This window comes from Crocodylus siamensis, chromosome 4, assembly GCF_052110815.1.
Source record: "Crocodylus siamensis isolate JL-2025a chromosome 4, ASM5211081v1, whole genome shotgun sequence".
Taxonomy (NCBI): Eukaryota; Metazoa; Chordata; order Crocodylia; family Crocodylidae; genus Crocodylus; species Crocodylus siamensis.
In genome coordinates, this window is record NC_143398.1 from 8,963,766 (window position 1) to 8,991,634 (window position 27,869).

The 27,869-nt window shown below is 46.4% G+C and overlaps 1 protein-coding gene across 2 annotated transcripts in view; it reads left to right on the forward strand.

Annotated features, from left to right (window-relative positions):
- The first annotated feature begins 770 nt into the window (after nucleotides 1-770).
- LOC149865463 (store-operated calcium entry regulator STIMATE-like) overlaps nucleotides 771-27,869 on the forward strand; it is a 54,980-nt gene continuing 27,881 nt past the window's right edge. The window contains exons 1-3 of one of the 2 annotated variants that reach the window (XM_090041674.1): nucleotides 771-1,083; nucleotides 26,234-26,282; nucleotides 27,349-27,444. In XM_090041674.1, the coding sequence (XP_089897800.1) occupies nucleotides 822-1,083; nucleotides 26,234-26,282; nucleotides 27,349-27,444 (407 nt within the window). In that variant the 5' untranslated portion in view covers nucleotides 771-821. The remainder of the gene's footprint in view (nucleotides 1,084-26,233; nucleotides 26,283-27,348; nucleotides 27,445-27,869) is intronic. The other variant, XM_090041675.1, reaches the window with a different exon arrangement.

Sequence of the window (27,869 nt, forward strand, 5' to 3'; positions counted from 1 at the left end):
TTGCAATGATATAGATATAGATACCCACGATATAGATGCAAAGCTATAGACACAGATACCCAAGATATAGTTGCAATGATATAGATATAGATACCCAAGATACAGATGCAAAGCTATAGCTATAGACATAGATACCCAAGATATAGATGTAAAGATATATAGTACCCAAGATATAGATGCAATGATATAGACACAGATACCCAAGATATAGATGCAATGATATAGATATAGATACCCACGATATAGATGCAAAGCTATAGACATATATATAGTACCCAAATATAGATGCAAAGCTATAGACACAGATACCCAAGATATAGATGCAATGATATAGATATAGATACCCACGATATAGATGCAAAGCTATAGACACAGATACCCAAGATATAGTTGCAATGATATAGATATAGATACCCAAGATACAGATGCAAAGCTATAGCTATAGACATAGATACCTAAGATATAGATGTAAAGCTATATAGTACCCATAGATGCAAAGCTATAGACACAGATACCCAAGATAGAGATGCAAAGATATAGACACCCAAGATTTAGAGATAAGTCTAGAGACCCAAGACGCAGATACAAAGATCTAGATACTCGAGACGAGGCACACCGCTACAGACAGACACTCAGGACAGTGACAGTCCCGTTCAGGAGCGTGGACGGCGCCAGCAGGCGGACATTCCCCGCGCTCCCGGGGCGGGGCGGGGCGGGGCGGGGCGGAGGGCCCCGCCCCTGCCCCGCCCCGCCCGCCCGCCCGGGGCCGCTACTTGAGCGCGGGGCGCGGCGGCCGCGGGCCGGGTGCGGGCGCAGGCGCGATGGCCGCGTCCCCGCCGCCGGGCTCCACGCGCTCGCTGCTGGTCTTCGTGACGGAGCGGCTCGCGGGCAACCTGAGCCAGGCCGAGCTGAAGCCGCACGGCTGCGACAACGGGGCGCTGATGGACCGGCTGGGCGTGCTGGTGCAGGGGCTGCTGGCGCTCGTGGCCTTCAGCACGCTGATGTGTGAGTGCCGGCCGGCCGGCGCGGTGCGCCCCGTTCTGGGGAGGAACGAAGTGCCCCGGCAGTGGCCCCCGGTAGGAGGTGTGCAGGGAGCTGCCGCCCGCGTGCGGGCAGGGCAGAGCTCCCTCGCCCCGCAGGGGTTGCGGGGCACGCAGCGGCGTCCCCCTCTGCGGCCGCGCGTCGCTGCGGGCTGTGGCTGCTGCTCGCCAGGCGGAGCTGGGAGCCTCCCGGCCCCACTTTAATAAGGGTGGCACTAAGGGCCCATCGGGGCAAATAAAATGCAAAGCGGGGATCGGGGGGGGGGTGAGGGTTAAAGGTTCAAAAGGTGTGCTGTTAGAAACAGCTGAGTGCTTCGTCCTGTGGTGGATTATTTTGGGCTTTAATGTGCCTTGAAGCGGGCAGGGGCAGGCATTTACATGTACCCAGGCAGTTTTGAATGATGTTCCCTCAAATTGGCCTCGATTTGTCCCGGGTTGGGGTGTTAACTTTGGACTCTGGTACTTTTAAGTGGGTCTGTAAAATCACAGGGTAAACCTCTCTTGTTTTTAGCTACGGATACTTGGGGGAGGGGGCAGGACAATGGGCTGGTAGGTCCCTCGGATCCCAGAATAAAAGGCTTTGTCCTGGAGGAAAATCCAACTGTTCTTGAGCGTTGTGGGCAGCTGCGTGTGCGCTGCAGACGGTGCAAGTGTGTTTTTTAAATGGGGATTCTGTGCGGCTTCCCCAAAGCAGCATTTTTGTGGGGGCTGTGTGTGGTAAAGTGCTAAAAGTGAACTTTAACACCTCCCTAGATGCAGAAGTGGGTTGCAAGATGATGTGAAAGGATCATGAACAAATTTTCATAATGAATTCTCCTTTAAAAGAGGAAAAACATGGCGAAACTAGCTTTTTCCTTGCAGGTTAGTGGAGTGTCAGCTTGCTTGGGGCCTCCCCCTGCCCCACACACTGGGGGGCAGCGGGTCAGGACTGGCCGTGGATGTCTGCAAATGGGTCCTGGCACAAAAAAAAGTTGGGAACTGCCACTCCAGAGATCAGTGATTTGACCACGTTGTCTGTACTGCTTCCAAAAGTTTTAAAGCACAGTTTAACTGCAAGAATGAATTGGATGCACTGGATGACACCTGCAACTTTTTTTTTTTTTTTCCCCCCCCCCCCCCCCCCCCCGACTGTCTTTTATTGTAGTGAGCACTTCAGCTGGGACACTTCCATGTTCAGGGGATGGGATCGTCTTTCACTTGGGTTTAACAGGGAGGTGAAATAGCTCCGTGTGTCTTCTGGCTGTCTCTCCCCACTGGTTTCGTGTTGGGTTTTGCAGCAGCCCCGGGAATTCAGAAACCCTGCAGCTTGCTTTCCAAGTAGATAAGTGTGTGCAGGCTCCGTGCATGATTGACAAAAGCCTGAAAGGGTGAGCGTGGGGATGTTTGGGGGCACAGGAGCTCGGCTCTCGGCTGCTCTGCCCCTTCAGTAGCAAGGTAAGCAGAGCTCGTACCTGTTCTAGTAGTGGGAAGCACTCCTATTAGATAGATGCAAGTTGTTACGTGATCATGGCAGGAATACCTGGTAGTACTTGACTCTTGCCTACCAGGAGCTGTGCCCAGGAGCTGGCCACTTGAAAGCACAGTAGATTTGAAGCCAGCTATAACCCTAGATCCAGTGGAGCAAAAGGCAACAAAAAAAATTCTGCTTCTTCTAAGGAGATGTGGCACAGGTTGGCAATAGCTACAGCTCGGGGATTTATTGCCAATGTTGCAGGGTGGATTTGAGCTGTTCTTGAATGACTCGCCCCAAATGCTCAATTTAAATACCTAGCTGACAAGACTACGGTAGCGCCTTGGTGAATGCATATTAAATCTACAGCAGGGTGGGTTGAAGTTGCCCTTTGCTTGTTAAGATTGTTGCTTCAAATCCTAATTTGACTGTAATCAAGGCAAACAAAGTCATGGCTGTAATCTGTTAATGAAGATGGTCTGTGCTACTGTGAGCAATTACTCAGTCATTTATAAAATGTTAATGAAGTGGGAAGGGTAATGATTAAAAGGTAATTCATCATGGGTTTATGGGAGAGAGGAGTGGGAAAATAAAGCCAACAGATTGGCCTGGCAACAAATACAATGCTATTTTTAATTTAGAATTGTATATTCTACATTATGTGACATAATTGATACTATTCCAAGGCTAGATGACTTAAGTGCCTGGAGCCTTTAAATACAGAGTTAGTTGTTTTTATACAAAGAAAAAATGAAATGCAAATTGAGGTATGGAAGTTTATGGCTAGAAACACTGGGCCAGCAGCTTAGTAACGGAGAGAAGTTAGTGGGTTTAAATCCCTTTCCAATTTGAGTTGCAGGACTACTAGGAAGGGTTGTGGTATAAGGAGCTAAATGAGCCAGAGGGGGTATAGTGTGGGTCAGAGCAGTGAGGCTTGACCTGAATACCTAGGCTCTATTTTTGGCTGTGCCAGTGTTTTTCTTGGGCAAGTCCTATATCACCTCTGTATCCATCTCCCTCCCCCTAGCCCTGCCACCCCATTTCGCCTGTTGTGTTGGGCTAAGGGTTACAAAGGGATCATAATACACCTGCGATTACATTGGTACCATACCCAGTGCAATAGGAGGAAGTATGGGAGGAAAATATTTATCCTTTATGGAGGTTGGGGTGGTAAAGGGATGTGGAGCAGCTGTGGGTGGCATAGGGTGGGTGACTTGAGTTTTAGGCGGAGGCTTGTTCTGTTAACACAATCTTCTAATATTTTACCATTTAAAATTATTTGTTGTCTTGCACTGAGATCAGTGCTGGTAACTGGGTAACAAGGTTGTGAGTCGACTAGAAGCGGTGAATCCAATCTGAACATGCTTATTTTAAGTGGGATAATCTTGGATCTGTTCCTCTCAAGAGGAGAGGCTGAACTGATGGTTTTAAGGTGGTTTCACTATGGCTAGCAACAGAAGTTGCACGCTAACCGATTTATAAGTGATTGGAAATGGGTTTAAATGTATAATGCAACAGAAATTCACTGCACATTTAACCGCTTTCAAAATGGCCTGAACCGGTTTAAGATAAACCTGGATGGATGTGGTATCAGACTTAACTGATCTAGGGTAAATCAGTTATTGAACTTCTGTACCAGATCTGCTCCAGATTCATGTTAACTTAGTCCCCCAGCATCCCAGGATGCTTTGCACTCCCCCTCCCATGGGTGAGCAGACTAGCTTTAGCCCAAGCTGTCTGCTTCTGTGGAGCAGGGAGGTGTGCTCTAGCGCTCCCTGGCTTCTGGCCTGGGCCACTGCAGGCATGTGGCTGCTTTTGCAGAATCAAAAGTGAATGTCTGTTCACTTATCGGTTCAATCTATGCAGCTCGGACTAACCTGTAAAGATTGAATCGATTCAGCCTTTAGGGTTTTTGTCCATCTGTACTTGGTCTACAAGTCATTGCAAGAGGAAACAACATGGGAAAGAAGGATCATTTGATCTCGGCAGTATTCCTGCCCAAAGCAGGGGCGGGGGGAGTTGGACTTGATCTTTTGAGATCCCTTCCAGCCCTTGATTTCTATGATCTTTTCATCTTGGGCACCAGGCCCACCCGCTGAAGCACAGGCTAGTTTCTAGTTCCTTCAGTACCAAGGTTGACTGTCTGGTGATCCTGAAGTGTATTAGTGACTTGGGTGCTGTGAGAGCAGCGGAGTCTGCTGTGCTAGAAGAATGGGCTTTACAGAGCTCTGTGCAAAAGCTATGAAAACAAAGGTATCTTTGGATAAAGTAGGACAAGATGAGCCAGACCAGTGAGGGGTCACTCCAAACCAAAGGGAAGGGGTGATCTCTGAAACGAGATGTGAGCAGCTGAAATGTAAACCTGTCCTGCTCAGATTCCTATGGTATCTGAAGCCTTTACTTGCCTGCCACTGCTCAGCAGAGATGGAGTAACAGTAACCCCTTTTGCCAGATGGGTCGGTTGCATTGGAAGAGCTGCGGGGAAGGTCTGTGGGCAGATCTTTGTAACATGGACTAGGACTAAAGCTGTAGAGCAAATTGCCAAATGGGGACCTAGGGCAAATGTGCTTGAAATCCTAAGCTGCTTATTTTGGGAGCTTTTACGGAGGCAAATCTGCAGCCAGAGTGGCAGTAAGGGGCAACTCATTTCCATTTGGGTGACAACGCTGGTTTCATGTGAATTCTTCTCCCAGTCAGAACTGGAAAGATGCCATCCCATGGGCTTGAGGTTGCCTGAGCATTACTGTCATCCATAGGTAGGGTGTCGCTTAAGGCAGCTGGAATACAAAACTTTAAACCATGGCCAAACAAAGTTGTTGAAGGCAGATGTACACATTTGGGCAGCATTGAAAAGGTGGTGGGGGAGCATAGCAGCAACTCCAACTTTGAGGGCTACTTTGTGATATAGATTTGCAAATGCTAATGGCTAATGCCATAATAGCATCTGAGGAAGCTTTAAACGTATTTTTGTCTTTGATTTTTCATAAAGGTGAAAAGAAACAGCATTTCACAGTTGTTTTGATTGTAGAGGCCAAATAATCAGGAGGGGAGTTCTGGGAGCAGCTGCAGTGAAGAGGGAAATGCAGCTTTTTTGCAAGTGATTTTTCCATGCAGGACTTCTTTGGGCTTTGACCAGAATAGCCATTGTGTCTATGGCTTGAGTTTCAAATATGCAGTCTACTTCCTGCCCCCTCCTTGCCCCTAGCCTTAACTTGAAATAATAAATTGGGGACTTCTGGAGGGTTCTCTGTGCATCCTGGTGGAGACCTGAATTGTTTGTGTAGTTTTTTGTTTTTTGTGTTGTTGTTTTTTTTTTCCTTTCCCCCTCCCCCTCCCTCCATCCCTATTCTAAGCCTGGCTTTTGAAAAGGGCTTGGTGCCCTCTGGGGTGGTGTTAACAAGGGGTCATACCAGCACCCCCTTCAACACATCACTGCTACTGCCTGAGGCTGACTTCTGTATATGCAAGAACTTAAGGACAAGCTTCAGAGGCTAGTGCTACAGCAGGTGGCAAGATGGTGATCCTAAGCAGGGCTGGTGGTGATGCTTAATTTTACTTAATACTTCCTCCTTTAGGAGACTGGTTTTAGTCGCTAATAACATTGTCAGACTTGAAGCATTTGGGCTGCCATTTTCCATACTTGGGCTAGGGACAGAAATTGTGCACCAGCCAGTGTAAGTGATGGGGAAACGGGTTCAAATCTAATGCAACAGCATGGGTTTAAGGTAGACTTGGATGGATGTAGCTTCAGACTTAACTGATTTAGGTTAAATTGGTTTATTGATCTTCTATGTCACATCCTATCCAGATTCAAATCACCTTACAGTCCCCCCAGCATCCCAGGGTGCTTTGAATCTCCCCTAAAGAGTTGCAGGGTAAGTGGGCTAACTTTGGCCCAAGTTGTTGTTCCAGGTGGGCAGGGAGAAGGCCCTAGCATCCCCCCCACCCCGCTTTGCCCCTGGCTTCTGCCTGGGCCCCTGTGAGCATGTGGCTGCACTTCTGGAATCAAAAGTGAATGTCTGCTCACTTGCTCATCAGTGTAGACCAACCTGCAGCTACTGAATCGATTCAGGCTTTTTGACGGTCAGTACTTGGCCTTGGTGTCTGCCACAGGATGAATTGGAAGCAACTTCTCTCATGGTGGTAGAAATCTGTGCAGAATAGGAATACCACAAACCTCATCTGCCATTGTATGGCCAGCCGGCTGGCTTGGTGCATGGACACCGACCTACCTCTTGCAACGAATCCTGCATGCATGCAAGCAGAGTTGCACTTGCGATACCTGTCTCCCCCAGCAAGATGCAGTTAGCTGTTTGCTAGGAAGTACGTGGAAACACCAGAACTTCTGAGGTGAGCAGATCTCAGCTGCTTTGAACGAGGCTGCCATAGGAAAAGGAATTGCTTTAGTTGTAAGACTGGTTCACAAGAATCCAATTCTCAGCTGTCTGGTGGAAACACAGACTTCAGGTTTGATACTGGTGGTACGGCTATTTGAAGCACCTAGGGACTTGAGGTGTACCTCCGTAACTCTTGTGAACCAAGTGGCACCCAATTTCAAAAAGCTAATTTATATATTACAGTGCTGATCTCTTTGCACAGAGGCTAGGCAGTCAGGGGGTGAGGGGGATCATCCAGATGAGCAGAAAAGCCAGGCTCAGGCTTGTCCCCATCTCCTTGCAACTCTTCTCACACCTTTTGTAACACCCTTCAAAGGATCTGGCAGCACCCCAGAGTACTCAATCACCCTGGTTGAGAACCGCTGCTCTAGACCCAGGGCTGAGATTTATTTGGCTTTTGCCTGCTGTACTGGAAATACTTAGCATCATACTTTTGGGTTAAAATACCTTGCCTCTTAACCTACTTGTTTCTCTTTCTGGAGAGGGGATAAGAACATGTGATAGATGTTGCTTAATTAATAACTGCTCACTAGTAATCGTGCGTGGTATGGGAATACACAAGGAAAGCAGACCTATTCCACAGGTTCTTTAAGATGCAGATTTCTTGACCTGGGGGTATAAAACAGGAACTTTCTTCTTCCTTTGTCATGCAAGTCTGAACATGGATTTTTCAGTCACTAAAGTTAAATGCTAGTACTTTGTCCCATGCACAGTACCGTTTGTACAGCTGTTGAGGCAGGACCTTGCTGAATAGCTTAGGTGCAGGTTAAGTTTACACGTACGGAGCTGTCTGCTTTTCTTTTTTTCATTTAGGTCTTTAAATTTGTGCTGACATCTTTTGAGTACTAGCCTACAAACTTTAAATGTAAAGCAGGTGGGCTTCTAAATTCAGCAGGAAGCTTCTGAGAAACCTAAGCAATATTTAGCTAGCACCAAAACTACCTGAGGTTGCTGATGCCCAAGACCAGAACTGCAAGTTGTTGACTTTAACAGTTTTTTGGGAACAGTCATGTCTGCGCATAGAAGCAAAATGAGGAACATGATTTAAAAATTGCTTATCGTCCTAAATCTTAAGGATGCTCTTGCTGTAACTGCACAACATCTGCTTGGTACTTTCCCGCCCTCTCCTGCCTGGCTTCCTGCTATGAGATTTTTGACAGGCAACTTTAACCTACTGTATTTTCTTGCATACTGTATCTCCTGAAATATAATAGGCACCTCTTTTTCCAAAAAAAAAGAAAAGAAGAAAAAACTTTTTTCCTTGAAGTAAGAAACAGAGTAGGGAGCGGAGTCTGCTCATTGCTCTGTGCGTTGCATGCACACTTTGCTTTCACTTCTGCTATAACCAGCAGAAACTGAAGTGTGCATTACATACAAGAAATGCAATAAGAACCATGTCCAGCAACTTCTTCTGGTGGTGGTGGGGAAAAGTGTAGGGGTTTTTTGTATGCAAGATTTGACCAACCCAGCTGGGTCACTAACTTACCTTGCCTCAATTTTAGTTCTTTTCTGAACGGGGCGGATTTTGGTCACGTCAGCTAATTTTTCCAAAATCTTGGGTTGTAAAACCCCACTGGCTAAAGCTCCCTTGGGATTTTGATGCACTAAGTAGTTGGCACTGGGTAAAAAGGAGTAGGGATTTACTGTGAGCTGCTCTGGAGTAACTGCATTGTGTGCCTGCTTTGATCCATGGTAGGTAAAAGCTACCCCATGGTAGGTTTAGCACATGTCCCATCAGCCTTCTTTCATTGAGGGCTAAGCTGGTGCACTTTAGCTGCTTGTTGCCAGTTGATTTCATGTCCTCTTACCTCCTTAGCATCTGAAACTTTAGCTTACAAAAGCTCATGCCTCTCTGAACAAGGTGGTGTATGGGTCCTGCCCTGCCTCCTTCCTCTTTACTTCATGGGAATTAGTCTATGCACCCATACTTTCAGCAGCTGGAATGCAAAATTGTAATGGGGGGAGGGGGGGAGACAGGCTTTGAAAGATTGGAAAAGGGATATGGGTAGTACGCAGGAGGAGCGCTGATGAAAAAGCATTGAGAAGTTGCGTCCTCTGCACCGCTGTTGTATCGGTGTGTTGTCTGGCTTAATGAGCCTTCCAGCGGGAGGAAAAAAGATCTTCAGCAGTCTTCACCCAGTGTTACCATCTCCTGCCATTTTATTAGGAAACTTGTGACTTCAAAAGCCCCAGCATCTGAATTTCTGAGATGTGTAGGAGAATCTCTGCCTTTTGTGAATCCTCCTAGCTCTTCTGGTAAGGAGGAAAGTGAGAAAATCTGACCCAAGGGCACACAGTGTTGACTTAGAAGGCAAACACCCCTGTGGTGTAATATTAAATATTTTTGAAGCTTTGGGGTTGCCCCTGCTTAACCTCAGGACTTAATCTTGGACTAAATGGTCTCTCGAGATCTCTTCTGATTGTATGACGAGTTTAGGAGGCCTGGGTTCAGGTCTGGTCTGGGTGAGATTTGGTGCAGCAGTAGGAAGTCGCTTGCCTTGTCCTAACCTATGGATGGAAACTAACGGAAAGCAAATATTGCTTTCCGAGCTGCTGGATGCTGAAGGTGTGAACTTCATAATGATCACATGAAGTTGGCTGCTATGGGCATGGGCCCAGTGGGGTGAGGATGGCTAGCAGTCTAAAACTGCATGTTATCTGATAAATATCCTAGGTGGTAGTTCTAAATCACCTTCTGAGAAACTAGATGTGCACCTCTTAAACTAAGTAAGATGGAGAGAGCACTTTGTATGAGTTAAGTGCATTTTGAATACTTGTGCTGTCTGTATTACTGGGTCTGTAAAAGGTGCACATCTACCCTGCCTTCTGACTGATTTGCAGACTGATGTGATCTGGCTCCAGCTTTTTGCAAGCTGCCACTTGAGCCTTGAGCTTCAGGGACAAAACAGTTCTGTGTTGATGGCCCACTTGATCCCTGGCCTCTTGTGGGAGGGTCTGGAAGAGGACCGAGTGTATTTTTGGACACTTGGGATGGTAGTAAGAACTACTCCACAAACTTAATATAGACTAGGGTAGTTTGTCAGGCTGGGATGACTCTTGAGGAGTGCAGGCAGAACTTTTTTTTTTTTTTTTTCTTTTAAATCAGGAGAGAGAAAGACCCTTATCATAGACTTGCATTACTTGCTGATTAGTGTGAAAATGAGACTTGAATTGGACATTACTTGCAGCTGCTTTAGTTCATGTGTGGTGGTTAATGGTGGTTGATGACACTGATCCCCCCATCTTACAGGGGGAAAAGCAAGGTGCTTGAGTGGAATGACTTGCTTTGAGGCTACCCAGTGGGGCAGAGCCAGAAATAGAGCCAGGATCGCTGCCCTTGCTACAAGGCCATACTGCCTCCCAGTATTATCTTGGGCTCATGTCGGGTCAAGCTATTCCTCTTTGACTTGGACTTGCACATTCTAGATTAACTATCCTGCTTTCTATAACTAAAATGCTGGCATAATGTCGCACTCTGATAGAGCCTTTTCTGTACAGGTAAATGCTTTGTGCCACTTGCATGGGAGCATTTTCTGGGCCTGTAGTTGATGCAAATAAATCTGGTTAAGAGCTCAGTCTTTAGTAATGGGTAAAGAAGCCATAGTTCCCCTTCAGGGAGCAATTTTCAATATTCAAAGTTGCATCAGGGTTTTTTGGAGGGGTTTGTCTTTTTGGAGCAGTTCGAATGCACAGAAAGAGATGCGCGGAGATATGTCACCTGCTTTCAATGAACAAATGTCTGGCCCTTTCCTAAGCAAATATATCTGGTTTTGCTCAAACCCTTGTCCTCCTGTTCTAACCGCAGTATCTCAAACTTGGCAAACAACTAGTTTTACTTTTTTGCTAATCAATCACCAAGACAAAACCCCTGTTTTGAATATCAGTTGAGCCAGTCTGAAGTACATTAGTCTCCCATCCTAAACTAGTACAAGGGGAATGTGTAAAGGGTACAACATAATTTGCAAACAAGGAACTTGGGCCGTAATACTTCTTGAGTACCTGTTAGATACAAATATTACTTTAACTCGTACTTTTTCTGAGCTACACTATTCTAGCTCACTTAAATATAGGCACCATCGGTGACAATGGTCTTTGTAACTGGCCCGATCTGTTAGACTGACAGCAGATGTACGCCACGAGCCTTGCTCGCTCGGGCATGCTTGATCTTGAGAGTGCCGCGCTCCTCGGCCGCTTCAGACAGCTGTTCTGTCTTCTCTCCCATTGTTTCTCGGACCACGCTGTCTGGGTCACTGCATGTTCAGACTAGCAATAATGTGAACCCCAGCACGCTGGCCTGTGTATCCTGCCTGTTGACTGCTTCCTCTCTGGGGCCTGGAAGATGAATCCTGTCTGGGGGAAAAACCTGTGTTTGGCGATAGGCATGCAGTGTAGTCTCCAGCTATATATAAATAGCCTCAGCTTCCTCTAATGCAGCTGGCTTCATAAACTGTGCTCTGGAAGGGAAGAAGATGCCCTTTTCCTTTATACAGTTTAATAGCCCAGCTGGCTAATGAGAGATTCATAGGTTTTTGGGGGGCTGGAAGGGACCTCGGAAGATCATCGGGTTCAGCCCCCTGCCCCAAGCAGGAAAGCTAGCTGGGGGTCAGGTGAGCCCAGCAAGGTAGCTTTCCAGCATTGATGTGTGAATACCTTATTGCCTTGGGCAGAGGATCCATCTGACTTTAAACCACATCAGGTTCTTAAATCCCTCCTGAACTAGGCTGGATTTGGCCCAGGTTCACTTGTCACGGGCAGCTAAAATAGTGGCTGGCCCCTTTTTTCAAATCACTAGTGTAAATGGGGTGACCCCATTTCAAGAGGGAGTAAAATGCAGATCAGATGGCATAGAGGCTTTACTCTGCCTGCAGTGCCAGAGGTGGCATATGGTGAGGATCTGCTTGACTTCAGTGTAGCTAATCTCTTCTCTACAGTAGGAGCCCATCTACATGGCTGCTTTGAACACCTTCCTTGCATGTTTTCTGAGCACTGGAGGGTGCTACAATAATCCTTCACTGTGGTACAGCCTTGTTTGCGAGTGGATTTCAAACTCCTTTACGAAGGAAATAGGTTAATAGGATTTTGCAGGTGGGGAAGCTAAGATGGAGAAGCAAAGCGGGTTGCAGCAGGTCACCCAGCAGCACGGCTAGGAATAGAAGAGTCTGCATCCCACCGCAGCATCTGTGTGGTGCTGCCTCAACATGACCAATACTGGGACTTCCCCAGGTGAATGAGACTGGAGGGTATGGAGTAGGGGCATGAAAAGTTAAGTGAACGTGGTCTTATTGTAGTCTTCATCCATTACCTAGCATATTTTTCTAAATCTACCTCCAAGCTGTGGGAGAGGCTGGGAACTAGTCTCATCTTGCGTAGTACACAGCAGGCTAATGTGAATAAACACTTACTGTTGGGTCATGCTATAGCTTTCTGCAAAGGGTTAAACTGGCAGTGTGTTGCTGCTGGTTAGGCAAGCATTAAAATTTTATCTAATTTATTAAAATTAAGTTTTAATAAGTATTTAAAAAAAAAAACCCCACAAAAAACAAACCAAAAAACCCAAACTAACCCATCATACAGTAGCAAGATACTAAATGACATACAGAAAGCTGGCAGCTTGGTGTTATGGATTCAACAACAAGGTGAGCTGGCATTAAATTTATGGGTGACACCCAGTATTGAGTGTGACATTACAGACTTATCACACCTCCAAAATGATTGGTTTCATTGACCTTTTGGTACCTGTCCAGTCCTCAACAAGTAAACCATGCATGTGTATGATGTTTATTTGCATAATTTCCGGTATCGCCTAGCAACTTTTATTGCTTTTTTTTAATATACCTGGGAAAGGAATATGTTTGCCTTGTATGATCAGATATCAGGTAGAGCTTTTAAGAATATTTGTCTTGGGGCTCCAGTGTGTATTGTATCAAATATTATTATCTTTAGGGACCTATCAAGTTCATGGTGGAAGTGGGCTGCATAACAGCCCCCTTAATCTTGCAGGTTCCCCCCCACCACCACGCCCCACCACTTGCTCCTGATCAGCAGGGAGGTGGAAAAAAATGTGACTTGGTCAAATATTTGGGGGGGGGTGTCCTGTCCGTCTTACAATACACATTGGGGTAATTGCAATTATTTTTTTGTGTCAAATGTTCACACGTGTGTGTACATTTGACACAATACACATTGGGGTAATTGCAATTGTATATTTTTGCAAGGATAGAAACCCTAAACCATGTGGGTTATGGGGTTTTCTTTTCTTGTTTGCTTGCAGTTACCCAATGTGCATCATGTCCAATGTTAACATGTATACATGCATGCGGTGGAGCTTCTCTGCCAATTGGCAGCATGTGGAGTGTACTGGTGAACCTGCAAAATAGATACAATAGCTAATCCAAGTCAGTAAAATTATTTTTGTGTGTGTGTAAAGTTTATATACACAAAGTACGCACAGAGCTGTGTCTGTTTTGCATGTAACTTTTCTAATTCAGTGTCTATTTTGGTCCCGTAGAACCAATCTCCAGGAAACTACTTCTGACAAAGGGCCTTGTTCAGAGACTTGCCTCTCTTCACCCAACAGTGTCTGAAATTTTCAAAGTACACACAATGCTTATTGTCTTCAGTTAAACCGGAAAGGCTGGGGTGTAGCTTGCTTTCCTTTGTGCCCCTTCCCTCTTTGGAGCCCAGTGCTCCTTGTTCAGATCTTGCTCCATTTCCTTCCCTTTTGCTTAGGTGTGGCACTAGTTTATTCTAGGTACCCAGTGTACTGTCTTGAGTACAAGAGAATCCAAATGCAGAACAGACTGTTGTTCACTAACAATGAAGCTGTTCATATAGGACTTCTAACAAAAGCAAGTCTTTGGTTGCAAACAGAGGTCATATTTAGCCCAGGGTACACGCTTGTTCCCAGGTCAAAGTGCAAGCATGTCTCTTGTCCTGGGATAAATGCAAAAAAAAAAAAAACAGCAACAAAAAAAAGATTAAAAAATCCTAGATAAGAAATGGTAACAGTTTATCCTGGGATATTGCCAAGTGTCTGTATGGTTAACCCAGGACTGCATTATTAAATCAGTAGCAGACAAGCAGCCCTACCTTCAGCCACTTGCTAAACCCTGATTAGAAGGGCATTGTGTGCCAATCCTAGGATACTTTTGTTGCAGGACAAGCACGGGCAAAAGGTTTATCCAGGGACAAATGTGACCCCTCTTCCTAGCCTGAGAGAGTCATAGGTCCTGCCGGTGGATGGCAGTGCTCCTCTCCACCCTGCCTTGGATGCTGAGTAGATCTTACCAGGTTAATCTAGAGAGAGAGAGAGAGAGGATATTGGTACCTTGTTCCTAATGAGTTTGCTAAGTTTGCAGCTGGGAAGGCTCTTGTTCAAGTGAAAGGAAACTAGTCTCTTCTGTGGTCACTCTTAACACTGTTCCAGCATCTGGCTGGCTACAGATTTAAATGGTCCCTCCTCTCTTCTTTTCCTTTTGGTACGTCTACCACTTATATAAATTCCCCTTGGAAAATATATATGTGCATGTGTATTATTTTTTTTTTATTTTTGGTGGGTTCATGATCAGCAGTCCCTGGATATGAGGATGGCAGTCTTCCAGGAAATGGGGAAATCAGTGAGTCTGTAGCTGCCTGGGGAGACCAGCTGGAGATCACACATTCACCTGCAGATGCAGCAAAGTTTGAGGGGCAAGGGGGTGCATGTGTGATCTCTCCACCCCCATCGTGGGATGAGTTTACTTTAGCTGATCTATGCCACTGGGGGCAACAAGGCACTGTGGTGTATGATTGATTCAGTGCTTGAGTAGTGACCTGGGTATTGATGCCAGTGTTGTGTTATGCAAGGCCTTGGATCTCTTTTGGCCTGGTAACCATTGGTTAGTTGGGAGTATAGGTCTTGTTTTGGGAGCCAGTCAGCAGGCATCCTTATGACTGGATCCTGGCTTTCTCTGATTTTATTTAAAAAACAAAAACCAAAACCCCAAATCCACATTTTTTGTGATTTTTTTAAAACAAAACACCACTAAGATAGGTGGATAATATCAGTTGTAAATCTATCAGTAAAACATTTTGTTCAATTTTGAAGCACTTTAGACTGAGGTACTGGTAGGCTTCCAAATGAATGCTAAATGCCTGTCTATTTTGGTGTTTGATTTTTGGCTTTATCATGGATCATCAAAGCCCCGTTAGCTTGCCAGGATGTGGGTTGAGCTGCAGCTGTCCCTGCCCTCCACTGCTTTGATGCCACCGTCTCTCACTTCTGACCTGCAGCCCCCTATTCCCACCGCAACCCTGCCGGAGGGGGCAGGTACTGATGCCAATACTTTCTGCCAAAGGCTGCAGGAGGCAAAGTGGGTCTGAGCCAGCCCTGGCTGGTCTCAAATTCCCAGGCTCTACCCTGTCCCCCCCACCCCCCCACGGGACAAGGCTTAATGTTTCCTGCCCTTGCAAACGGCTCCTTGCAGGCTGGCAGAGCTCCAGCCTGCAGAGACCGTTTGCAAAAGGGGAAACCTGTAGTTTCCCACTTTCAAGGGGGAAATCCACATTTTTCCACACAAAGGATCCCTGTGTATGTCTTGTCTTGTCCAATGGAGCTGGTACTGTATAAACATGCTGGTGGTCTCTGCTCGAGCCAGAAGACTAACATTTGTGTTTTAACCCACAAACGGTGCTTCTTGAAAAATAGAGCATAGACAAGTTTGAGCCATGAAGTTAGGATTCGGATCTCTGGTTGGCCTCACCTTTGCCAACCTGGTTTGCAGTATCTGAAGGCTGGGTTTAAACAGCAAAGACTGAGACGGGCTAATCAAGTTTTTAGCAGTGCTGTCTACAAAGTTAGCTTAAGATGAGGGGGAGGAGGGAGGTTGTGGTTCGGTTTGGGGGGGGAAGGAGGACTGAGGTTGGTTGTGTGTGTTTTTTTTTGTTGTTGGTTGGTTGGTTTGTTTGTTTGTTTTTCATTTTTTGTTTGGGGGTTTTTTTGGGTTTTTTTTCAAGCCTGAGGTCTACAGACCAGCTCAAAGGATTTGCTAGGAAGTTAAAAAATCCAGATGTTTGAGCCAGATGGCCCAGTTTGGCACGTGCAAGCAAGAGTTTTCTAAAGGTCCTTCTTTTGACAGTCCCACTACTAAAGAATAAAAAGTGCTAATATTCAATAACACAAGACTTTAATGCCTGTATTACATTACCTGTTAGAAACTAATCTGATGTTGAAATGGCCACTAAGCGGTGCATACATACAGTGATCCTGAAACAGCCATTCAGGATTGAACTTGGGTCTTTTGAATTGAAAAAGCATGAGCCTCTGCTTGTCCAAGGTAAAGCATTGAGTTCTTTGCTCAAAAGCTATGGAAATCTGTTCACCTGGTGTCCCTGTTTAATGAAGCTTCACGGAGCGACTTTTTTAATGTAATGTTGTATTGTGGTCAGCTTTGCTAGCCATGTGCTTAACTTGGTTGTAAGCACTCTGATGCAATCACCTTCCTGTTTTTCTTTGTCTTGTAGAGCTGCTAGCAGGCTTCCTAGCACTGCAAAGGAAACCAATCGTTCCCTCATCTCCATGTCGTTAAGGCTTCCAAAATAAAGGACTGGCCGAGATGAAATAAGCTCGTTGAACTAGTCTCTTGTTGAGTCTTTGCCCATCGGGTTCCAATATCGCCTGCTGAACAAACAGCTTCTTTCTGAGTTAAGGTGATTAATGTGTCCTGAAAAAATGGCTTGTTTCAGTCTTATGAGACATTTTTTCTTTTTTACTGATATCTCGCCTAAACTTCTCTTGCTGCAACTTGTTCAGTCGCCTGCCAGCACTGAGAAGAGTCTCTAACTGCATCTTCTTTGTAGCAGCCTTCAACTACTTGAAGGAGATGGTTATTAAATCCCCTGTCTTCTCTTCTCCAGACTAAATAACCCCAGTTCCCTCAGCCTGGCCTCATAAGCCATGTGCCCCAGCACCGTAACCATTCTTGTTGCCCTTTGCTAGACTCCCTCTGAGTTCCCCACATCCTTTCTGTAATTGGGGAGTTGGGGGCAAAAGCTGGACACGGTACTCCAAATGGGCCTTTACCAATGCCAAGTAGAAGGGAATAATTGCCTCCTTTGATCTGCTGGCAATGCTCCTACTAATGTAGCCCAGTATGCTGTTAGCCTTCTTCCCAGCAAGGGCACGTACACTGTTGCCTCCTTCAGTTCGTCTACTGTAGCGCCCAGGTCCTTTTCTGAAAAGCTGCTGTTTAGCCTGTCGGTCCTCAGTCTGTGGAGGGGTGCATGGGATTGTTCTGCCCTAGGTGTATGACAGAAGACCAGCTTGGCTTAGCGGGGAATGCTTCAATGAGCTAACACAGAAAAGAGGACGCTTACAAGAAGTGGAAGTTTGGACAAACGTCCAGGGAACTGGGAGTTGAAACGCTGGCGTGCATCCATAGATGCTTCTCGAGCAAATCCCGGGACGTCATTCTCCCCTTGGCCTTTGCCTTGGTGAGGCCGCAGCTGGAGTCCTGCGTCCAGTTTTGGGCTCCACAATTCAAAAAGGATGTGGAGAAGCTCGAGAGTCCAGAGAAGAGCCATGCGCATGATCAGAGGTCAGGAAAACAGACCTTACGACGAGAGGCAGAGAGCCATGGGGCTCTTTAGCCTGGAAAAGCGCAGGCTCAGGGGTGATCTGATGGCCACCTATAACTTTATCGGGGGTGACCACCAGGATCTGGGGGAACATTTGTTCACCAGAGCAACCCAAGGGATGACGGGGTCGAACAGTCACAAACTCCTGCAAGACCGCTTCAGGCTGGACATAAGGAAGAATTTCTTTACTGTCCAAGCCCCCAAGGGCTGGAACAGCCTGCCGGCAGAGGTGGTTCAGGCGCCTACATTGAACACCTTCAGGAGCAAATTGGATGCTTATCTTGCTGGGATACTATGACCCCAGCTGACTTCCTGCCCTTTGGGCAGGGGGGTGGACTTGATGGTCCCTTCCAGCCCAAATGTCTATGAAATCTTACTTGGCTGCTCTCCTTCCTTTCTCTCAGGATCCTGAACTTGACTTCTTGTGGTCACTTCTGCCCACGTTGCCATCCACTATACTACATTCCCCACCAACTTATTCTTCCCTGTTTGATCATCGGGTCAAGAAGAGCATGGCCCCTAGTTGGCCACCCCAGCGTTTGTACCACAAAGTTTGTCCCCAGCACCCTCCAAAAGCTTCCTGGACTGCCTGTGCGTTGCTGTATTGCCCTCCCAGCAGATGTCAGGGTGATTTTTGAAGTCCCCCACCGCCATGAGAACCAGGTCCTGAGACCTTGAAGTTTCTGGTAGCTGTTTCAAGAAAGCCTTGTCCTCCTGGTCTGGTGGTCTATAGCAGATCCCCACCACAACATCACCCTTGTTGCTCTCCCCTCTGACCTGAACTCAGAGACTTTCAGCAGGTCCATCTCCAGTTTTCATACTGGAGATCTGAGCAATCATACAGCTCTTGCATTAAAACACAACTCCTGCCTGCTGTTGTTCATGAACCATTTACATCCATCTGTGATGGTGCTCCAGTCATGTGAGCTATCTTACTCCAGTTACATTGCAGTTTTGGGACTGTGCAAGGACTTCCAGTTCTTGCTCGTTTCCCGGGCTCTGTGCATCTGTGGCAATTAGCCTGTTGCCTTACTTTCTCAGGAAAAATGAGAAGGCCTCTTCTGTTGCCCCCTTCTGCTTGTACTTCCTCTCGTGTCTTATTTTCAAGGCTGCTTCTGTCCAGGTCTGTTGACCCCAATACTTGTAGGGTGTATGTGACAACTCTACTTGGCATTTAGGGTGGCCATCGTAGAGGACAGTCTGGTTGTCCTTTATTGATACAAAACTGGATGCCTTTTATATCCTCTATTTGTCCCTTGAAGAGAAAAATAGGGGACATAAAGACATCAGGTTTTGTATCGCTAAAGGACAGAGTAGCAGAAAACTGGACTGCCCTCTGATGGCCACCCTACTTAGTGTATTCAAGGCCCCTCTACTCTACTTTTGTTTATAGCCACTGGAAGTCTCCTGCAGGAGCTGTACTCCCAAAGCAAAACAAAAAACCCTTTTTTGAAGAATTTATCAGCTCCCTGTAGCTTTCATTCTCCGAAAAACCCAGTCACTTTAATGTGGATTTTGCATTGCCCCTAACCTCTTGGGTCAAAGCTACTGAACTATTCCACTGCCTGTTTAAGCCCTGGTAATCTTGGCTGGCTTTTTAGTTGAAATCTTGGACAGCCTGCCACAACGCTGCACAGTAAATGCCCTATTAAGCAGTTAATTATTTCTCTATAATACTAGCTTTTATCTTTTTAATACAACAGTTTTACGGTCTCTGATAATTACACAGTCTCAGATAACTCTCTTAAATCTAATGAGGCATGACAAGCCTTGCTCAACAAGGCAGCACTCCATTAACTTCTTACCTCTTATTTGTCATCTTATCGCGCTGAATTACTGTACTCCTAGCCGGAGCAGCTCAGGATGCACACCGTGTCGCTTTCCATTAGGCCAACAATGAAAATCATCGCCGGAGCTCCTGCTGCCAGGTTAATGGTCAAGGAGCGAAGATGGCTCATTGGTCCACCAGTGCTGCTCAACAGCTACTCCCCTACGGCTTGATAAATTTCTCTGCGCTGTAACCTGAACAGGCTCTCTTGCAGTTTTAAGTACCTTTCACCCGCTGAATGGTCTTGTCAGCTCGTACGTCTTTCTCTTGTTCCCCATGTGGAGACGAGGTGCACATAGCCCTTGGAAATTAATCTCTTTGTGCAGAAGGTTATGTCTGCTCAAGGGTAGTATGTGTGCAATAAAGGGCAGTTGCCACGAAACCCAAGAGGAGGTGAAGGTTTGATTTGCTGGGATCCTTCGGAGCTAGACTAGGCCCAGGGCTATGAGATGTCTCTTGCTTGGTAATGAGGCTTTCAGTCCCTCTTTCTTGCATGTCTAATCCAGTAGGCTCTTCGGGGCAGGGCTCCCCATCCCCGAGACCTAGAATAATGATGAACCTTACGGTTTACAAATCGGTTCAAAACGAGTAACTTGAATTCTCGTGGAGAGAGAAGATCCCAGTAGATTTTAAACCCTAGAGTTTTTTTGTTTTTTTGTTTTTTTTTTTTTAAATCTAGCATCCTGGTATCTTTTGAAGTTGGCTTTAGATTATAGAAGCCGAGCAGAATTTAGCAGCATAAAGATGGTTGGATTATTTATTTATTTATTTATTTTTTTTTTTTTTAAAGAGCCAGGTAGTAAGCAGAGATGCTCCTTTCTACATACTACTTCCATCTCTATTTATTGTCCAACCCAGGGGTGGCCAAGCTATGGCACAGGGAGGTTTTTGTGCATATAGGGCAGGGAGCAGAAAGCAAAGTAGCTGATTGGACGAGGGCTGGGAGCAGAAAGCAGAGCAGCAGATTGGCCCTTTGTCTTCCACGTGCTACTCCAGTCCTCTTCCCCTGACCAATTTGTGGCATGCTGGCCCATACTGGTCTAGCCTACAAGCCAAGTGGGTGTAAACCTAGCTGGTATTGGGGGGGGGGTGTCATGATGCACTTCTGTGAGCTGACGCATGGGCTTCTGTTGCCCAGTGTGTCGCACTGATTTGAAAGGAGTGAAGGATGCAGCCCTGCAGGTAACTGGCCTTGGGCTTTGCAGATGACTCCTAATTGACCTAATATTTAGCAGGCAGCCAAGGCAGGTGCATGATGGGCTCTCATAAAAACAAAAGTATTATCATGCTAGGAACTGAAACATTCGGGTAACTTTGGCTAACTGCCTCTGACTCTCGCTTGTAGTCTGTAACATGAGTGCGACAGCTGCAGCAATGCCTCTGCAAAATCTGCATTGCAAAAGAGGAGTTGCAGCTGTTCGGCTCATGAGCAAGTGAGGAGCCTTCTCTATCGAGCCTCTGGGAGCTGTTGGACCCGGAGCAGAAACTCGACATGTCAGTACTGCAGCAATCTTCTCGGGCTGGAAGAAAACCTATAGATGCTGGTCAGGAAAGACGTTAACTGGGTCATGATCAGGACACAGATGGTTGGTGCCCAAGCCAATGGAATAGGAAGGGCTGATTAGGGTGAAATTGGGGACCTCTCCTTGTTGTGCAGGCTTGAAAAGGAGCAGACTTGACTTCCTTTTCTGGTTTTGAAGTCTCGTTGTTGGTCTCGGGATCTATGTGGCGTCCAGTGGTAGAGTTTAGCAGGGTAAAAAATGTAACCCTTCTGTGAATAATTCCTCTGAAATACATAGCAATTGTTTTCTCTGAGGCTGCGTGTTAAGTCGGCCAGAAAAGTAACCCTTTTTGCAAAAGGCAGGTGCTCTCTGTCTTATCAAGCAGGTAGCTAAATTCTGTGGTCTGCACATGTAAACCAGGCAGCAGCCAGTCTTTGCCGTAACTTGGTTACCGTCAGCAAGTGCTTGACGCTGGCATCTGCATGTGCTGGCACTGAAGCGCAATGTGCAGAATACGCTCTGCCTTGGAGCTTCCTACCCTTCGTCCAAACTAAACCCATTGATCTCCAGGGCATACTGCTGGAAAAGAAGTCTGCCACCGATTCTTGCAGAAAGTCTATAGCTGCAGCTTGTGTATGCACAAGGGGTAGTTGCGTTGTTTCTCTCTGAACTGGTCAAATGTCCAGAGCAGCCAGCAGAGCTAGGCCAGGGCTCGTGGGAAGTGTTGCTAATACAACCCACTAACGCTGCTCATGGCTACAGCAAATACTTCTGCAATTCCTAGATGCACATCTCTTCAGGTTGATGGGAATTGTTGCCCACAGTAGGTTTGCTCCATATTGTTCAACCATGGACCTGGAGAAGTAGAGGACCATAAAAATGGGGCTTGGCTTACAAATTCATAGAGAGACCTCTGTCTCTTTTTCTGGCATGCTATACTATAGCAGGCTTTCTACCTCCACAGTCAGATTATAACTGTTTTAACTCCATTAAGCTCTTTTAAAACCTTTTGTCTTGATATTAAACCTGTGGACACCCAGTTTCAATCTCTACCAGGGCTAGAAACTTTTTACCAAACTCCTGAACACAGTGAGTTGGTTGTATGACTGTTGTGGGGGTGTGTGTGTTTTTGAAGTGTGACCCCCAGGCTACAAGACTGGGGCTGGGAGAAGAGCCTTTGGCTTCTTGTCATAAGCCAGCAGCATAGTGATGGGGTTTAGGCTAATGTTGACGACTACTCTCAGAAACCTTGTAATAGGTTTAGTGCTGGCTTTTTTTTTTTTTCTCTTTGGGGGGGATGGCTGGTGTGATCAGCATTACACTCCTTGTGTTCATATTGGCACCCGCTCTCTGCTAAGGAAAGGTACAGAGGCGAAGGATGGGTCAGTAATTCAGAGCTAAGCTCAGGCAAGGAGTAACCAGTCACTAATTACTTGTTTTGCGACTTGTATTAGCACACCAGTGCTTCTGTTCACAGCCTTGTTTGGCTCTGCATAACTTGCACTCTGTTTTACAGACGGGTGAAGAAAATTGCTTTGTCCCCCTCCCCTTGGTGGGGAGTTGGAGCTGTTTCGGTGTTTGTAGGGTGCTTGGGAGAATCTCGGGTTCGCGGGACCTGGGAAAGCAGAACTGAAATACTCCAGGATTGCTCTCTCCGTGCCCCTCTGCAGCTGCCCCACAGCATTGTGGTAGCACCTGGGAGCCCAGATGTCGATAAACGCAGGACTGCCAAGAGCAGTGTAGCTATAATAAAAACATGGTTTTTGCATGTCTTTTAAAAATTGAAGACCAGGGTCAACAAGTGAATACCCAGATGGTGAGGTGCCAGGAAACAGTGGGCCCATACAAGCTGGCGTGACAGGCAGGGAAGGTTTTAGAAATCATGGGACCCGGCGACTATTGCCCCGACCACCAGCCAGGATAGCAAATTGCTTCAATTTAACTATGTAACCAAATGGAAGAGGGGCAAACATGAGTACACAGCATTTTTATTTCATTTCAAATGACTAAATCTCTACAAAGAAAGAAATCTTACAGGTATGAGCTTGAGAGCCCACTACAAGGGTACTTCCATCGTCTCTTCTTGCAGGGCTTGCCCGCAGCCCCGCGCTCTCCTCCCTGCACCAGTAGCATTGCCAGTGGTGCAAACTTCTGTATTCGTTGCATGCCAAGCTTTGGTAGCTAAGGGGAAGGGTAGGACCACCTTGGCCCGCTGCCTCTTTCCATCTGGCTGTGGCACCCGTTGAAGGTAGGGCTTGTCTTGCACGGCCTTTGCTTCCCCAGGGAGGGACTCTGAGGTAGGGGCCCAAGGCTATTGCTGTGGGATGGCACCCCTCTTTTTCCATGGCAAGGATGGCACAAGTCTGCCGGCACAACCTATTAGACTGAGCCATGCCTGCAGGAAACCTGCAATGGTGGGAGCTGCCGAATTGGTGGGGCTCCCTGGGCCTATCATCTTATCCACCTCTGACCAACAGCGGTCTTGGCACACGTCTCTTGGAGAGAGAGAGAGTTTTTTTTTTTGGGGGGGGAAGTAGATTACAAAACTGAAATGCGGTGGCTGAAAGGGGTGCTGAGAAGCTCCCTGAAAAGGCCTTCAAAATCCTCTGTCCTCAGCTTAGTGACTACTTGGTCTTGCTAATACTAACAAATGAATGTGCCTTGTAACTTCACCCAGCATGCCAAATCCTTATAGATGTACTAGGCTATTAGTTTACACCATATACCCCAGGGACATCTTTTTGTAATGGGATTATACATCACACTTGCTCATTCTTCTGTATTTTGCTATAATGCATTATGATGCACGCTTAATGCTAGGATCACAGCTTCCCGCTAGATGGCACTCTCGATCGGTCTTTCTCCTAAACTTCCCCAGGCCCAGGAGCAACTGCAAACTAGAGGAAAGACTGCAATTTTTAAAAAACTTTTTAATATTCCTTTTTATAGTTCAGAAAAATAATGGGCTTTAAATAAGACTCAAGTCCACTCCAAATTGGAAACACTTTTTAAGCCTGCTCCATCGATCTGTGGTTGTCTCGGGTTACTTTTTATTACCCCTTGCTCTAGTACTGGCTTTGTGACTGACTGATTACTAGGAATTTTAAATTTTTTGAGACCTGTATCTGGCTCCTAGTATGTTGGTGCTAAAAATTGTGTAATGCAGAATATGGTTGTTGCAAAAAAAAAAATTCATGGGGACCATTCAGCATCACTTTTTTCTGAAATGACCTTTATAGAAGCCGTGTACAATACAAACAGAGCCACTCTTCCAGACCATATTTGCTTTATCCCTGGGTTGTCCAACTTCTGGGCCCCTGGGGGCTGCCCCATGAGTGCCCCCCTATCATGTGCAGCTCAGCTCACCACCTCCCCTTCCACACAGGCCACCCAGGTGCCACTTGCTATGCATATTACCTAAGCAGCCCATGTACAGCACACACAACGGGCAGCCTGGCCACCTCCTCTGCTGAGCATGCAGTATCTGCAGCCCGGCTCCCTGCCTTGTGCAGCAGCACAACCAGCCCAGCCCTCTCCCGCTGGCCTGGGCTGCCCTGCCCTGCCCCCAGAAGCTGCAAGAGCAATGGGCATGGAGACAGCCAGGTGGGAGTCCATAGGCCATGTGCTAACCCATGCAGTTGGACAGCCCTGCCTTCTCCTATTACCTGTGAAAAGATGGGCACCAAGCAGACACTACCCCCCCCCCCCCAAAAAAAAAACAAAACAAAAAATCAAACTAACCAAAACCCTATGGTCATTTTTAAAATGATGCAACAACTACAATTCTTCCTCCTTTTCCGCTGTCTTAAAATTCAGGGACTTTTTCATTACTTCATGATCAGGGAAAGCACCGAGTGGCTGCCTTCAGTGGTTCTTGTGAGAAAATGCTCTACTTTGGGGCACACTAGTGTGTAAATCTAATACAAGACACTGCCTGTAGGCAGCTGAAAATCCTAGTCTGTCTTGTACTGCAAGGGACTTTTTGGAACGCACGTGTGCCTTTTGCATTTGGACACGAGTGACCATGGCTTCAGATGACTTTTAACTGCAACAACTTCTACATTTCAAGATTTGCCTTAACTGCTTTTGTGAGTTTTTTTTTTTTCCTCTCCCTTGGGATGGTCAATTTTCAATTTACACAATGAATCAAAAGGTCTAAGGTGCCTGTGTCTGCTCAGATCTGAACTTGTGTGGTTGCTCAGTGCTGCTCCCCTATGCCTACTCTAACTTTCTTTCCAGGCATCTGAATAACTGAGGCTTTGCTTATCCATGAGGGAGGGAGTATTACTAGACCCCCCAGGACCTTGATCTCTGCTTTCTTGAATGACCCTTGGTGAGCCACTGAAACTCTTTGGTTTAGTTTCTGAAGTAGGTTAGAGATTTTTCCCTTGGGGATTGATGGGAGTAAGTAACACAGCATGCTTTGGCTTCCTTGGATGGAGGTAATCTGTAGGGTCAGGTTAATGAAATGAACACAAGATCTTTGCAGGACCTGGCAGGCTGACTTGAGTGATCTTTGCCCGTTCTTGCATTAGCTAGTGCTAAGCCTCCTCATTTTCTGCTTCTACTATGCTTCGGACCCCTCCTCTAATACCAGTCCCAGCTGCCTTTTTTTTCTGAGCAGGTCTTGCCTATTGCTGAATAGGCTTAATAATAGAGTTGTAGTCATTGCATCATTTGGAGACCTATATGTAAATATAATGTCTCCAAAACAACAGGAGTACAAGACCACTTCTGCAATAGTCAATGGACTATTAATAAGTCTAATCGGCAACAAGTAAGATCTGCTCAGGAAAGTTGCATGCAATGGGGGGGCGGTCTAAAGCAGACTGTGTGTGTGTGTGTGTCCTGTCCTCCCCATTAGACAAAATTTGCAGACTTCTTTGAAAGGGGGTCTTAGCCTTTGCATATGAGAGAGAGAGATGCTGGCAGCTTGTCTAGAACGTCACATCATTTTGCAAAAATCTTGTTGACCTAATAAAAGATGTCCTCTCTACTATGAGTCCTGATTGCCTTTCTACAACATCCATGCACTTTGCCTAGCTTCTGGATCTCTGTGGGGCTTAGTTTGGGAGCCAGGTGCTTATCTTCTCAAACCTGGGTTATGCACACAATGCAAGCCCAGGTGCTAATGGGAATTTTCAGGTCAAATGGCAATGTGACAGATGAGTGTAGCAGTCCAGCACTGGCTTCCTCATCGACTAGCCCACACATCTTAATATTTTCTGATGAACCATTCGAGGAGAGGCCAGGAGGTGAGTTTTGGGACTGAAAAGAACAGAGAAAGCAAATTTTGGAGAAATGTCAAAGTCCTCTTGTTAATTCTGCTGCCTCCTAATCTTGCTGCTTATTCTAGTAGGTGCTCGGCCCCTCTCCTAATTCTGGCCTCTGTTCTCTTGCAGTAAAACGCTTTAGGGAACCCAAAGAAGAGAGGCGTCCCTGGATGATATGGTGAGACATTAACTTTTTTTTTTTTTTTTTTTGGTCAAAGCTCTGAATTGAGATGGTTTTTGAGATCATCATCTTGTTCTGTTCATGGTAGCGGGCCTCTAGAACCTGTTTCTAAATACTAAGCACATGGTTAATGGAGTGATGCTGCCTTTCCCTGTAAAAGTTTCCAGGATGCAACCGATAAACCTGCCATGCTGTGTAGCAGCCAGGATAAGAGTGGTGGCCCCATGTGGTATGCTAGTTGAGAAGTCCCTCTAATAATATTATTAGTAAACAGTTTGGTTATTAATACTAGACAGCCATGTGCGGCTTCTAAAACGGTTCCTGTTGTAATGAAGCAAACTAGTTCAGGAATGGGACGTATAGGTGGGACTAATATGGGGACACCAGGAGGCTTAGAAAGTTGCCGTTTTTTAAATGCCGGTCAAAATCCCCTACCCCCAGTCTGCCAAGACCCATCTTGTCACTGGTACAGAGCTGGCAGCTTGGCTCTGTTCCCCCTGGAAAAATGCCACAAGTATTATCACGGTTGATTTATAAATCCTGTCCTGCTGTCTCCCTCCTTTTTGCTGACATCCTCTGCTAGGAGGCTGATGGCTGAACAGCTCACAGAGGCTGAACATCCCCTTCATGGCTCCCTGTTTCTAAGTAGGCTCCAGAACTGCACTAAAGAGCTCTGGTTTACCTCCAGCAAATTGGCAGCCCATAAAGCCACGTCCACACAAGCGTGGACATTTCTTAACCTGAGGGCAAGAAGCAGTGGCACACCTTGTCCCCAGATAGTGCCTGTGCCATGTGCCCTCTGGCATGTGGCAGGATACCCTGGGTGGGGTATTACTTGGGGGCCTCCTGGGGCTGCAGCAATGGCCATCCTGCTGCTCAGGGCCTGGCTGGCAGCTGCAGTGTGGCTCCTGCCAGCCAGGCTCCAGTTTTGGGTGGTGCATGCTGCCCCGACAGGCACTGTGCCACTTTGCTCTTGCAGGTTTGTTTTTTTTATTCTGGGATCTCCTGGGCTTATATTTTCTCTAATGCTGCTACTGAACAGCTTTTTGTCTCACTGCATCAGGTTTTACGATACCTCCAAGCAAGCTATAGGTGCCCTCTTCATCCATTTTGCCAATGTTTTCCTATCTGATCTTACTGAAGAAGACCCCTGCTCTCTGTAAGTATAGCTGCGGGCATGCATGCATGCCTTTGTGACAGGAGAAAACTACATCATTCGCAGCAATAGAAGGCATGGCGTATGCATGGTGGAAATGGACACGGACTTGGATGATCTTATGATGTTCAATGTGAAATAATAGTGCTACACTCTAGCTGCTAGAGCTAGGTTTTACCTCGGTAGTATTGGAAGTGTAAGACCGCACGTTAAGTGGTGTCTGCACCTGTGCAGTTTGGACAGAGCATTGCTTCCCAAGTACCTTGAGTTTGCAGCTCCTGTTGACTCTGTCATAGACTTGCTGCATAATGCTGCTTTCCTTCGCAGGTCCCCAGTTTAGAAGGCAGATACTTGAAAAACACCTGAAGGTCTGCAAACAGCAGAAGGACTAGTGATAGCATTGCTGAACAGAATGGCGATTTTTGTGT